Source organism: Geospiza fortis, unplaced genomic scaffold (assembly GCF_000277835.1).
Source record: "Geospiza fortis unplaced genomic scaffold, GeoFor_1.0 scaffold11, whole genome shotgun sequence".
In the NCBI taxonomy this organism is placed as follows: Eukaryota; Metazoa; Chordata; class Aves; order Passeriformes; family Thraupidae; genus Geospiza; species Geospiza fortis.
In genome coordinates, this window is record NW_005054304.1 from 825,981 (window position 1) to 840,898 (window position 14,918).

Sequence of the window (14,918 nt, forward strand, 5' to 3'; positions counted from 1 at the left end):
GGCGCTCTCCGGGCACCGCTGCCGACGCTGGCGTCGCGCGGCCGTGCGCGCCATGGAGGTCGTGTGGGCCGTGGGGCAGGTGGGCGCCGTGTGGATGGCGGTGGTGCTCGGGCTCATCATGGTGCCCTCGGCGCTGGGCATCTCGCTGGGCATCTCTGAAGCCTATATGTGGGTGTTGGTGAAGACGCTGGAGGTAGGCGGGAGCTCTGGAGGGGAAGGGGGTTGTCCCTGGCGCTGCGTTCCCCGCGGGGCTGCGCCTCGCTCGCTGCCCCCGGGCTGAGGCGGGCCGAGCACGGCTCTCTCCGGCCGGGGCGTGTGCGGGGCTGGATATCCCGGAGGGGCGTCTGTGCGCTCCGGTCCCATCGTGTCCTCCTGTAGAGGAGAGCGGGTGGGTCACTCCTGCCTGGCATCAGCTCTTCCCGGCTGTAGCTTCGGGCTTAAAGCCCTCAAGTAAAACTGGAGATCTGTGTTAATTTTCTGGTTGTGTAGGCTCTGGAGTGCTGTCCCTGGACCCACCGGAATAAACCTTGTTACCTAAGGCTGTACCATGGCCTGGGCGAGGCTGTCGCTGTGGCAGCTGTGCTGCACCTGGGGAAAATGATGCCGGGTCATGCTCTCGGAGGGTGTAAAGGTCTGGTGTCAGAAGTGCTGATGTTCAGAAACGCGGACTCCCATCCAAGTTGAGTATGTGCAACGCCTCAGTTGCCATCTGCCTCTCAATTCTCAGGGATAGCCAGTTTCTCGCAGAGGAACTGCTTTCTGCATGGGGCATATTTAATATGTGTGTGAAAACCCTCCTTCTGAAGCTTATGGTAGTGGTGAGCAAGGGTGTTTTTAGATAGTTGCTGGACGTGATCAGATTTGAATCTTTACTACGCTTTTTCCAAGGAGGGGCCGTGCCCAAATCACGGAATCAGCTGTAAGGAGGAAAAGTTAAATGACTCACAGCACAGTCAGTGGCTATGCAATATACGTCACTACGTGACTGTGGAAAGTAGATTTTGTCTAATTTCATCTTGTTCCTCGAGGTTTTTAGGCAAGCCTTGTTCGTGTACTTCAGTGTCTGGCTAAAAAATTCCACCTATTAAATCAGCATTTGTTAAATACATCTAAAGGCAAAATGTTTTTAGGCTTTTGAGTGAGAATGAATCTGCTCTAAGTAATTTCTGGGACTGTGAATGGCATCAGGATAAATGTTGAGGAGAGAAGATGCAATTGTTAGTGGAAAAATGGATTTGAATAGCAGGAACTGAGGAGGTAAAATCACCTTGGCCTCAGGGAGCAATTCAGATGGCCTAGTGAGATAGTCTTGTTTGGATGACTTGCCTTCGCCTTTGAATAACCACAATTTACATTCTTTATTCGTAGATCATTAATTATTATTTTTTAGTGTCATCAAATGTTGCAACAAGAGGTGACTCAAAATGTTTTGGGCAAAATTGTGAAGAAGTGTCTGGCAGCATATTGATGGTGGTTAATTGTGAGAGCTCTCCTATTGCCTAAGGGAGGAAATAATGAGTTACCATTACTTTTGCATTAAATACTTTCTGGAGTTGCATGCTGCTCAATATATTAAAAATTTTATTAATACAAAATTATATTGGACATCGATATGATATAAAATAATGTATCTATAAAGAAAAGGCAATGAAAAATTGGAAAGTATTCTGAGAAGAGTCAGCTAAATTTGACTTGCTATGGGAGAGTGAAGAAGCTCAATCCACCCAGGTATTCAGCTTATCTCAACTTGGCCTTGCTTTGCCTGTGAATTCTTTGTCCTCAGAATACTTGCATGGGGATAATCCCTGAAAGGAAGTGGTTTGTTGTGGGATGTTTCCTCTTCATTTGCTCACAGGTCTGTCTTGGTTAGAAGCCCGACAGAGGATGACTGTCTGCAGCCAGGTCCGAGCAGCACCTGCAAGAGGGCCTGATGTGTGATATCTAAACTGTGGATATTAATCAGAGTAATATTGGGAAAAGTACTGGATCCTTGCATGTCAAACTTTTAAGAAGTAGGTTACTTAAATAATTTGGGAAGGTGTATTTCTTTTATAAGGGATAGCTATCATGTTAACAGTGAAATGTGCTACTAGCTGAGTGTCTGAGACTCCCTGGGATGTTGAATTGAGTGTGCACATTTTCTCCTGCGAAGAGCTTTTGGGCTCTGTGAAGTCACAGGATGCTGGAGTCTCTGATGGCTGAGGCCTTTTTCAGCAGTGTTAGCTTAATAGCTTCCTTAAGCTTCCTCTTCCACTCCCAGCCCTGGATCTCCTCAGGCCTTTTTCCCTCTTTTCCAGGAGGAGGGTGGGCGCTTGCACCTGCACAGTGTTCAGTCAAGATGCTGCTGCTTTTGTTGCCTCTTTAATAGGCAACAAAATAGGAACTATCTGAAAAGTGGTGGCTGTTTGTGCATCCCAGGTAATACCCTGGATTTGCCTGTTTATATCCCATGTCCTGGTGTAGTGGAAGGACACAGTGACTGTGGTTTGTTTCCTACATGGCCTGTGTTGTCAGGTTACAATGTCTGCTTTATTCAAATCAATGTATTTTGAGGGTCCAAGTCTGTCCACAGTTCAGGGACAATTCTAGAGTTTGCTGTGATACCTCTTCAGGTCATATCGGACAAAACAAAACATCCAAGAATGAGTCTGTGGTGTTCAGTTGTTGTGTAGGCTGTGGGATGGAGCAAGTTAAGATGATGGGGGCTTGTGCTTGAATTTTTTTCCTGCCAATTAAAAAAAAATCTTTTTCTGTTTTTTTCAGGAGGGCAGAAGCTTGTTCTTGGTGCTGCAAGCATGATCTGAGAAAAGGGAGGGGGAAGCTCCTTTTAGGAACAAAGTGTTTTTGTACTTCGACCATCTGACATTTCTGACAAGGGACATCAGTTGGTGCACAATAGATTTTTCTCTCTGCTGAGCTGCCTCAGCAAGCACATGCTGCTAAGAAAACACAGGGTGTACAGATGAGGATGTGCTGCTGTTGGGCTGCATTTGACCCTTAAGTACTGCACTAGGGATTACCAGCCTTATATAGATATATTTTTTCCTATGTGATTGTGTTTTTTTCCACGTGATAAGGTAAAATGTGTAGGAAGTTATGCTGAAGAAGTACAGCAGGCAGCACTTGCTATTTGAAAGCCTACTTCCCCCATCATGTGGGGGAAAGTGCATGAACTTGCTTCTGAATTGTGGTATTCCTGAAAGTGCATGAACTTGCTTCTGAATTGCCTTACCGAACACAGCAAACTTTTAGGAGTTTGCTCATTTTTGTCTGTGGCTTTCCTTCCAGCGTTAATAGAAGGATTTCTGGCACCGTGTTAGTATAGTTTTTTAAAATGTGGGAGTACTGCTGCAGAAACATCTCTAGCAGCTGTTTGACCCTATGAGGACCTAGTCTGGACTAGGCAGCTGCAGTCCTGATACTTGTCAAGTCTCCTGCCTCAGAAATATTCTCTACTGCTGAAATGCTGGGGACTGTCTCTTGCAGTCATCTCAGCATGCTGCGTTGCTCCCTGTTTGTTTTTCAACATCAACAGATTGCTTCCAATTTTAAATTTAGTGCATTTTTACCTCTTGGTCTCATTTATGCTCTGTCATAATCCATTGCCTCTTGTGAACTCTTAGTATGATTGGGGGCTGTCGAGGCCCCTGCAAACATGCCATTGGAGGTGTCTTGCTAAGCACTGGAGAATCCAACCTTTCAGCAAATCCTTTGTCTTTCATTGAGGCCCATAGAGCAGTCATTGTCGCATAGGATCAGTTTCTCTATTTCCATCAGATTGTAGAAAATCTGGAGGACTAGTTTGGACTGTGTGTCTATGTATTTGGCAGTAGCAGTGCACCCCCCCAGTGATGATTCTGCTTGGATGGATTGCAGCTCACCTTGTTAAATACTTGGGGTTTTTTTTCCAGTCTCTGATGGGTTTTTGTTTTTTCTTGGGGTGCGCCTTGCTACCTGAGACAGTGGAGTTGTCAGCAGCACTTTGTAAAGACTGACCTTCTTGCCCTTTCTAAAGGGAAAAATTCATGTGTTTTTAAAACTGTGCGGTGCATAATACTTGTGAAACATGAAGAAACAAGAAAGCCTGAGGGAAGTGAGTTGTTCAGGTCACATTTTTGAGTCAGGAAACAAACAGCCTGGCTATTAACTAACATGACATTATTGTCTATTTCTGGACTAATGGGTTGTTGGTGACTGCAAGCACATTTAGTGCACTCCCCTTCCCAGTCTCTCGAGGCTTTGTGTGGGGGTTTGCGGTAAGCAGCGAGAGTGCTTCTTGTGTGGCTGGTTTTGCTGGCTGTAATGCACAGCAGATGCTGCGCTTGTAGATGTTGTTTGGGTCCTGTAACTGACCCATCAGGGTTTAACAGCAGCCCCTTGTAATAGAAGCAATTTCTGATACTGTATTATGCTGCCTGTAGGGAATATATTTTCGCTGGACAAGAGTGTAATATTATTCTGTAGCTGGAGGTTAAACCCAAGTTCCTTGTGTTGCAGATGACCTTGGCAATTATGAATGGACCTAGATATGAGGAAAAAAGGACCTCTCAGTGCCTCTGGTCAAACTGGAGATTGCAGCTGTGCAGGGCCGGTGGGATGGACTGATACCCTTGTCCTAGGTGTGCCAGGCTGCAGCTTCTTCCCATAAGTCACCATCAGGATTCTGTGTGGTGCCGGGCATGAGGGTAGGGAATGGAGAAGAAGAGGATGTAAGCTGATAAATAGATGAATCATTGTGGGCTTTGACTGCTGCTTGTGTAACTCACTGGCCTCAGCAGCAAACTCTGCTGACTAATGTCATTGCACAGTCAGTGAAGGCCTCTGTCTGTGTAATTGGTATCCTTCAAGGACTGCTGGGCAGAGGAGAATCTGAGAGAGCTCTGAAAGCTGCCAGCTCAGATGGTAATGAGAAGCATGTCTTGGAGACATGCCTGGTGTGAATGATGCACCCTTGTTTACAGGGCTCACGCTGACTTTTGGAATAATATTTTAGCAAATTTTATGCAGAATCTTGAAGTAAATCCCTGGCCTGTATTAATGTAGACCCCAGTCCTTTGAAGGCCTTTGTATATGTTTACCACAGATTTAAAACTCAAGAGTCCTTGTGTATCAGTAAGATTGGCAGAGCTGGGGGTTGCCCTTCGCTGTAGTTGCATCCGTAATTAATGCGCCATATTCCAGATCAACAGCCCTTGTCTGAAACCGCTCTCAATTTTACAGCATGTGAACACTGTTAATAATCAAATGCTGTTAAAAAAATAACAGCAGCTGTATTCAGAGCTTGCCTCGAAGTAGGGGTTTGTGAAGCTGCTGCAAAAGAAGCTGCTTGGCATTCCTTTTGCTGATGCCATTAGTGTTATCCTATAAAGCTGGACTCTTAATTGCTCATTGGATACCTGTCCACCAGGAAGGACTTGCCATGCAACTCCTGTGTGTAGAAGAATTTGGGAAGCTCCTTGGAGGCAGTGCCAGGGGTGTCCCATCAGAATAAGAAGTGCATGGGAGATGAGAGAGGACATTTTGCCCTGACTTGGAAATGATTGCTCCTCTTGGTGGTGTTGGTGTTCTTTCCTCACACAGAACAACTCAGTAACTGGCATGCAGATTTTGCTGTGGTAAACAAGGTGGCATTGTGGGGGATGTGCTCTTCAGTCTTTCTGTTGTTACTGAGGTTTGGAGAGATTCCAAGGAGGAGTGCTCACCTAAACTAACACATGAACTTTTGGCTCTGATCCAGCGGTGCTTTTAAAATAGGAACCCCAGTGGTCTGTCTCTGTGTGATTGCAGTTTTCAGCCATCTCTCCCTTCCAAAAAATTGTTGAATAATGTTAAGTCAGAGGTGGTGTAAAGGTGGTAAATGAGGTGAAAGGCTGAGCCCCATTCCTTAGGGGAACAGGCAACACTTTGAGGTGTTTCTAATGATTTGTATTTTGATCCCAGCAAAGAATGTCTAGATGTGCTTTCATGAAATGACATGTCAGGCTTGGCTTTGGACATAGTCAGATCTCAGAGGCAAAAATCACACATTCACAAGAGATATCAAAACCCCTTCCTAACTCCAGGTAAGACAGTTGCTAAATAGACAACTACCTTTCTCAAGTACTGTATAGGTCCTCTGTGTGGCAGTTGCTTCATGATGTGTAAATGAATTTGATCTTTTGGCCACTTTAGATTTTATTTTAAAGGTGCTGATAAATTAGAGGACTTTTCTGGGAGGATAAGGAGGGGGAACTTTTCAGGGGAAAGTTGATGTCTTCCTTGCCTAGTGAAGTGTGGTATCTTCAGATTCTGCATTGCATAATTAAAGCATTCAAGCTACTTTCTTGTTAGCAGTTATGATACTAAAGTTTCAAAACTAGGCTTGTGGTGATGCTTGTAGTTCTGGGATCATGCTGTTTTTTAACTTTACATTTTCAGTCCATTGGGTAGCCCCTCTGTAGAACTATTTTTAATCTGTTCAGGAGCCTGGTGTTTTATACTTATTCCCCAAAGCTGCCTCAAGAAACCCTACTAAAAACGCAGGTCTGCACCAAGGTCCTTGGGACTGCCAGCTCAGCACCAGCTGGGAGAAGCCACTTAGATTTGTGGCCTTGCCAGTCTGCTTTTTGCTCATTTCCTGAGTAGAAGGGAGACTATGGCTTGTAATTGTTTCATGCTTTGATCTCTAATACACAAACACACTGTTTTCCCCTTTGTGGGATGGATCAGCTCACATTGTGATAGCTCTTTGTAGCACAACCTTGTTGTCCTTCAGCATAGGAACCAGCAGTGGATGGCACATATCCCCCCTGGTTAGCAGGAAGGAAGGAGAATTGCTGACATTAGTGCAGGTGGTGTCTCTTTTGTTTCCCAGCCTGGATATAAACAAGCTTTACACTTGATCAAAGTTGAGATTCTGGCTTTGATGGTAGTGCCTTTAATTCAGGTGCCTGATAATATGTGAAAGAATTAGATGTAAAGTAAAAATTTCTCATTTCTTACTCCTTGCTTACTGGAACATACATAGTTTTTGGAAATTTGGATTGAGGTAAGAAGAAAGCTGACAGAGAACTTGTTTGCTGTGTCATCTGATAGATGTGGGTCCTTAGGAATGCCCAAATGCTCCTGACCAAGAGGGAGAGCTGGTCTCATCATTGCTTATTATATTAAGTGTGCTTAAATCCCCTAAGAGACCTGGCATGGAATGTAAAAATGCCTCAACCACTGACTTGTGGAGCACAAGTCAGTTGTCCCCTGGATTACACTGTGCAACCCTTGTACATGATGCTGTGCTCTTGTCAGGCTTGTGGCAGTGCTGCCGTCTCCTGGGAAGGCACAGGTAGAGTGCAAAGGGAGCTGTCCTCTCCAGGCTTTCTCTTTGCCACTGTTCCTCCGTCCCCTAGGTGGGTTGCTGTGCCTTTCTGGAGTTAGATGGACATGAGGAGCAAAGGTCAGACCACTTAGGAAGAAGAAATGGGCTTTTCTGAATAGGGTGGATAAATGTATCTGAGCAGTAGAAACTGACTTGTTACATGACTCTGCAATTTCTCTGCTTTGGGAAGATTGCACTTCTGCCTTTGCATAGCAAAATGTCAAGATACTGCAGGATAGGGGGGTGTTGCAAGCTTTTGTGCATTACAAAGGCCTGTCCCAATAACCTGTGTCCTCCTGATTTGTGCTGAGGCTCAAGCTTTGACACAGTCTAGAATGAACCCATAACTGCAGGATTTCTGTAGCAAGAGCTTTCTGAAGGGAGTATTGCATTCTCTTTCTGAGCACCAAAGTGTTCTTCCAGGTTTTAATTATCCCTTTGAGAGGATTTGAAAGATGAAAACTTTTTTTTTTCTGCTGGTGTGTATGGCTGAGACTATTAGCCAAATATGCTCTTGTTTTTCTATGTGATAAGTGACTTAGCTGTTTGTGGAGATATTAATTTGTTGAATACAGTGATTCAAGTCTGGTCAGAAATGATTGCATGAATGTATTTGCTGGTCCCTCTGTACCCTCAAATCCATTCCATAGGCAAAATGTAAAATTACAGTGCTCTGAGTAGGTTCTTCCTTGAGCATTGTTTTGGTTTGGTATTTCCCAGAACTTTTATGGTCACAGTACTGGTAAGAATGTAGCCAGAAAGTTACTGAAGGTACTTGATTACTACAGAAAAAGTGAGTTATTCCTACTGTTTGCTGCACAGGAGGCATAGGCAAGTCCAACAAACTCAGGGACTGTGGCAGCTGTGTCTCCAAGAGTGAGGAGGCAGCAGATGTTACCGGAGCAGCTTCGATATGTATCCAGTCAAAATTAATTCCTGGAAGAGCTATTGTCTTAGAAGCAGCAGAACTGAGAAGGAAGGGGCTCTCTGTAGCTCACCCCAAAGCTGGTGAATTGGCCTGTTTTCCTGCTGCTCAGAGCTTCAAAATGAGAGCTGAGAGAGTTGGGTTGTTCAGCCTGCAGAAGGCACCTGGAACTCATTGACCAGAGAAGCTGTGGACTCTCCATCCCTGGAGGTGTTCAAGACCTGGCTGGATGGGGCTCTGAGCAACCTGATCTGGTAGAAGGTGTTCCTGTCCATGGAAGGGGGTTAGAACTAGGTGATCTCTAAGATTTCTTCAACTCAAACCATTCTATGATTCTGTGAAGATGCCAAGAAATGAGCAATTGCAGAGTCAAGGGAAATGTCAGGTTTGTTCAGCTTGGAAAGTTCTTGGGTGTTATCCTTTTTGGGTTGAGTCTGAATTTAATTGAAATTTCTCATGACTGCAAATGCTGGTTTTGGTTTTAGTGAAATCAGCTGTGTGCAGGCTTCAGTTTCACTTAAGCCAGTTAGGACTTTTTGGTGGTTTGGGTTTTTTTTGGTTTTTTTTTTGTTTTTTGTTTTTTTTTCTTCAGTATGATGAAACTCTGAAAGGAGACAGTCTGGGTTGTGATATGTCTGTCAGCTTTGTGAACACGTACTGTGTGTGTCCTGTGTCTAGCTCGGCTTCTGGGGCTTTCCATGTGGCCTGGACTCAGTGGCTGTTGTGGCAGTAGTAAGGCTGACAGGGGCCTTTCAGGCTCTTGGTGGCTGTGAACTGGAACTGAAACAGGTGTGGCTCTCTGAAGACTGAAAGCAGAGTTGAGAAGTACTGACTAGCCCTGAGTGTTGTTTTGGTTTGGTTTTTTTTAATTATTATTAGTTACTCTGAGTTTCTTCATAAGAACTGTGTTTGGGTTTGTGGACACATCTGAGGAGGATGAATGATGACTACCTGATGAAGATATTCTTTGAAAATCACAAAACTGTTGGTTTTTTTGGTGACTTTTTTCCTTAAGTGAATACTGCATTTGTGAAATAATGTTTTCATTCTGTTCAACAGTGGGCCACTATCCGGTTACAAAATGGTGCCAAAAAGCCGCAGCCGCAGGTGCCACGGACTCCTACTGCCAATGGTGAGAGCCTGGGTAAAGTCGCATCGATGAGGCTGATGTTGTGACGTTGGAGTACTGAGGCCTTCTCAAATGAAGCAGTTAGATGTGTGCATGAGATAATCTGAGAAGAGATGGGGTGTTACATGCTCACTGAAAGTCATGGTATGTCCTCAGGCAGCTGCTCACTCACTGCCCCAGTGGGACTGGGGAGAGGATCGCAAGGGTAAAAGCCTGAAAATCCATGGGTTGAGATAAAGACAGTTTAACAGGGAAAGCAAAAGTCACACACACAAGCAAAGCAAAACAAGGAATGAATTCCCTGCTTTCCCGTGGGCAGGCCAGAGAGCAGGGCCCCATCATGGGTAACAGTGACTTGGGAAGACAAACAGTATCAATGTCCTGCATTCCTCGTTCTCCCTCCCACTTATTATCCTGAGCATGATGCCATGTGGTCTGGAAGGTCGCTTTGGGTCACCTGTCCGAGCTGTGTCTCCTCCCACTCTCCCAAGCCCCCCCAAGTTCCTCACCAGCCTGGTTGTACAAAAAACAGGAGAGGTCCTGGCTCTGTAAATCCTGCTCAGTAATAACAAAAACATCCCTATGTTATCAACTGTGGGTTCAGCATGAATCCATAACACAGCCCCATACCAGCTACTCTGAATAAAATTCACTCTACCCCACTGAAAACCAGCACACTTACATATCTAATTGTTTTGCAATGCTACTGGCTAGCAAACAGTTCCTGCAGTATAAAATGCTGCCTTTACTGGCTCATACCGAGTCTTTGAAAAATCAGGGGATGAGGAAATGAAGGGCATGAAACAACATGAAATTTAGCAAAACAAAGTAGAGCTTAAGATGGAGACTGTCCTAGTTGATGGAAATTTTTGTGTTTAAATATGAGGTTAATATTCATCTTGAAATTTGTCTTTACCCTGATGCTTCTAGGGTTGCTGGCAGGCTATCTCAGTCCCAAAAGCATTAGAGTGCACTTAAATATTCTCTGAAGAGGTCTAAGTGTTTGTTGGACAGCACCTTTCTTTCCCAAGCTCAGTGCTTTTTCTGTGGTAGGACTGCAAGTTGAAAGTGTGTAGTGGGCTTGTCTTTTTTTCAGTCTGCTGCTGTTGACCTTTTACTCTCTGGAGTTAGTGTCAGTGTTTGCCAAACTTCTTACACTCGCTGTCTGTAGAAAGACAGCTGAAAAGTTGCTTCATCTTTCTTCCTTTAGCCTGGTTTTGAAATTAGTTCTTTAACTATATCTTAACCCATACTTGTGGTAGACTGTAGTAGGTCAGAGTTGTCTTTATGACTTTGGAGCCATAAGAGAAGTCTGAGTTTGCCCAGGAAACAGGAGAAGGCTGAACAAAGCATTGCAGTCAGCACTTGGTTTCCTCCTGGTTCCTGAATGCTTCAGTTTTGTTATTCAATTGCTCTATTTTGACAGCATTTGGCTGAAGTTGTGAGCATTTTCTGTGTGTTCCTTCCTTAGGCTGCACAACTGGAAGCAGGCCCAGCCTGCCAGTTAGCAGACAAGTCAGCTGTTACCTGAGCCTGTGGATTAGCTCATGTGAACATGATCCAGTAGTGGGGACTGAATTGCTGAGTCGGGTATGTGTGTTTCAGCTCCAAAGGGATATGCTTATCAATACTGCAAACACTGGGATCTCACTGTCTGCAGGCCAGATGTGGAACTGGCTTCCATGGCAGCAGATGTCAGCATCTGTGATAATAAACCGGAGGTACTGCACAGCACCTCTGAAAACAGGTTAAAACTTGTCTTGCTTAGTTGCTGACTTAAAAGTGGCTGAGAAAAAGTACATCCTATATCACTCACCAGTGTCCTGAAAGTTATGGGGTTTTTTGAGAGGAAAGGGGGGAAAGGCAAGGTTAGCGGTCCTTTCAGCTAAGTGTCAGTGACATGTTGTCTGCTTCCCAGGTTGCCAGCGATGCAGGAAGATATCCTTTTTCTTCCTGTAAGGCTGATGGTGCCCCATCACATTATGGGCCACTGAGATGGCAAGAGACCCTACTGTGCTGTTATAGCTGCGCCATAGGAGCTGTCATCCTCCTAGATGTCTGATCATTCTTACACGTGGTTATTTCTTCTCTAGTAAACAGACATCAAGGGAGGGAGGCCCTAGCTAGTAGATGGTTCTTTGAACTGTCTTTAAAAAAAAGTTACAAGTAGCTATTTCTCCTGCAGCTGAGGGGTGTGTAGTGTTAACATGTGCTGTGGTTCAGAACCTGCACAAAGTTGAGTGTACTTTGCTGTCTGGAGGACAATTAGAGATAGTAAAAATGGCCTGAGGTAATTAATATAGATGATTGCCTGCAGGCTATGTTCAAGCAGTCTTAGGGATGGGGATACACAATCACAATGGTAGCCTGAAGTCCTTTTTGATGTCCCTCATATATCTGAAATAAGAAGTTAAAATCTTTTCCCACTGGAGGTGGCTCTTTCTGCTGGAAGCTGGAATCTTAACTGTTCCTTACTTGAGAAAGTATGGGGAGACATGTGATGCCAAGCTGTGCTCCATGTCTTGCTCTTGGGAATTTTTAAAGCATAGGAGTAACTGACTGGTGATTAGGAGTTCCTAGCTGTGGAAGAAAGTACTTGAGGGCCAGGGCAGGTGTAGGTCTAACAATGCATTATATAAGTCGGCTGAGGTGACAGAGCATGACCAGACAGAGGCCAAATTGCATTACACAATATTTACTGAGGGAGGAGAAACTCCTGCTGATAATGAATTACAGAGTAGTTGATTAAAACAGGGTAAAGGTAAATGTTTCTCTGTGTGTATGCACCTATGTGTAAGTGCTGTATAGATGTGTGTATCATCTCTTATGATTTCCCTGACCACTCAGCCAGTACTGGGGGTTGGGTCAGGATAGAAGGGAACACTTGACTTTATGTTCAAAGTCAAGTTTTCCTGTTCCCTGGCAGAGCAAAAATGGTCCTCCCCAAACACTGAAATTTTGTCTCTCAGTAAAAAAACAAACAAAATCAAACAAAAAAAGACCAACCCCAAAACCAAGTGGACATGACTGAAGAGACACCACCTTTCTCTGCAGCATCAAATCTACTGTGCTTTACATCTCTTGGCAGAAAGGGCTGCCAGTGCCTCTGTGTTGGTTGTGTGATAAGCAATAGTTTCAAGAGAAAAGTTGACTGGTGTAGTTACATGGGGAATTATGCAATGCTGTCACCTCAAGGTCTTTCTCTGTTAGAAGGAAGTGTGTGCTGGACCCAGTGGTAGCTCTTGGCTGAGTAGGTGCTTGGAGGGTAGGTGTCTATCTCACTGCAACTGAATAACCAGCTCTCAGCTCTCCGTGTGGGTGCTGGCTGTGTTGTCTTCAAGGTGGTGGGTTTAAAAATGACAAAAATGCCAATAAGAGATTTGGAAGTTACATTCAATAAAAGAAAAGCTTATGCAAATAATCTTAGAAGTATCTAGTTACTACATAAGTAGATACTACTAAGGAGCTAATTACTAGATACTACTAAGTAGATCTACTTGCTTTGTAAGTAGATGGTGTTAAATTTGGGCCTGGTATAATTAGTTGACTGGAGTATGTGAGCTTGAAGGCTTGGGGCTAGTGCTGTGTTTTGTTTTTTTTTGTTGAGAATAATGTTTGCTGTACTCCTGCATAGTGCTGTCTTTGGCCAGCTCAGTTCTGCCTATGGCCAAGGGATTAAAGGCCATTAAATGTGACTTGTGATTACAAGAAGGCTAGGTACGTCACCAGAGAGCAGCGTGTGTGTAATTCTGTTTGTAATGCCTTCACGTGCCGCTGAGGTCTTGGCTTGGAGCAGCTGTCCCAAAGCGGCAGGGCATTTGGTGCATGGGGGTGTTATGTGACAAGGACAGCACAGGCTGATGAGGCCAGACATTCCAGCCCTGCTATCTCAGCTTGCTAGCAGTGTGATAAACTTCTCAGGTGGGTTCAGCTGAGAAGCTGGAGCTAGATGGGCCGGCTGCGTGAGTGGTGCTAAATAAGGGGGAAGGATAACAGCTAGGTAAGGAGGAAACATTCCCAGCTCTGGGAACTAGAGAGGGGTTGGTACTTGTGTGATGAATGCTGGAGCGTTCCCCTGGTTTTTTGCCTACAACCTGTTTCCCACAGCACAGAGCAGACAGGTTGCACTGACTCACCTACAGTCCTGGATATTTCACAGTTTGGAGATTTTCTGAGTGCAAGGAAAAATTGAATCAAAAGCTAGAGCTCTGATTTGGGTTTAACATATGACATAAGCGTAGTCCATTTTGGTAAATGCTTGATGTGATGCATGCTTGTATAATTTAGATCCTGAAGAGCATGTGGCTTTTTGGGTGTGCCATACTAATGGGTTATATTTGTAGGCTTGTCATAGGACATTGCAGTGAGGTGGCCCACTGGTACAGTTGGGAGTTTTGCCTGCCAGGTTCCAAGCTGAAGGTGCCAGTAGGTTTTGTAGCAGTGTTGTTCTTCTTTAGTGTTTACCTCAATGGTTTGTGGGACTTGTATCTTGAAGCTTCCTGTGTTATCCCATTTGTGCCATATCCATAGGTGCGATAAGATGATTTTCCATATCACTTGTAATTTAAATGTTATAATTATTGGCACAGCAAATATATTGAGAGATTTTCTGCTGACAAGACTTGACTGGGAGGAACACATTCTAGGATGTGGAAAGTTCCTAGTAGTGTGACGAAATTGGGTGCTATGTCCTTTCCTTTTTTTTTTTATCTCAGCATGGAAGCACAGAGATTATGCAATTTATCAGAGGGTGTCTGACAGAGTGGCAACTTGAACTTGGACCTCTGTAATCCAAGTTGAGTGTCTCAGGGGATGGTTGTTCTGGTTAACTGTTACTCTAGATTTCTTTGGTCATCAGTTTCTGGAGCCAGACTTGCTTACAAGGAAGCAACTACTTGATCTGTGTTTAGCTTACACAATTTGTTCTTGCCTTTGTAAGCTCTGATGAGAAATTTGTGCTTATCAGACCATAAGCTTAAAAAATGAACAGGTTGGAGGAAGGGGAATACTTCTTGTTGGCACTGCAGTTGTGAACTCTCCAGGTTTCTCTCCAGGCATTATGTAGTCAGAGTTCAGCTGAAAGAGTTGTTGGTGCTGAACTAAATCAAGGCTCCTCTAAGCACAATTTTCTTTGATGTAGTGCTTTGGAGGGTTTTTTCCTTGTTTGATTTTAAGTAAATTTAAAAAAAAAATAGTGTGGTGTGCCTGTACTTACAGAAAATATTTGTGCTGTGATGGCAGGGAGGTGTGTTTGGTTCAGAGCTGGTCCATGCACAGTTTTGTGGTCTGGGGCTTTGGCAGTGTTGTGGCTGTGGGACACCAGAATGTCAGACAAGATGGGAATAGGGAAGCCTCCATCAAGGAGATTGAATGCCCTTAAATACACAGAGCACAGGAGGGAATGAAAAGGCCAAGGTCTCACTTGGTTTCTTCTGAAAGCATAAGAAAGTCCTGAATAAAGTTTGAGAACATGCCAGATGATGGGAAAGGGTTTGCCTTCTTGCTTCATGTTC

The 14,918-nt window shown here is 44.4% G+C and overlaps 1 protein-coding gene across 1 annotated transcript in view; it reads left to right on the forward strand.

Moving 5' to 3' along the window:
* The first annotated feature begins 18 nt into the window (after positions 1–18).
* The window catches only part of LOC102037930 (glycerol-3-phosphate acyltransferase 3), a 21,419-nt gene continuing 6,519 nt past the window's right edge, over positions 19–14,918 (forward strand). Inside the window, exons 1-2 of the mRNA XM_005418092.2 lie at positions 19–193; positions 9,336–9,408. Coding sequence (XP_005418149.2) covers positions 53–193; positions 9,336–9,408 — 214 coding nt within the window. The 5' untranslated portion in view covers positions 19–52. The remainder of the gene's footprint in view (positions 194–9,335; positions 9,409–14,918) is intronic.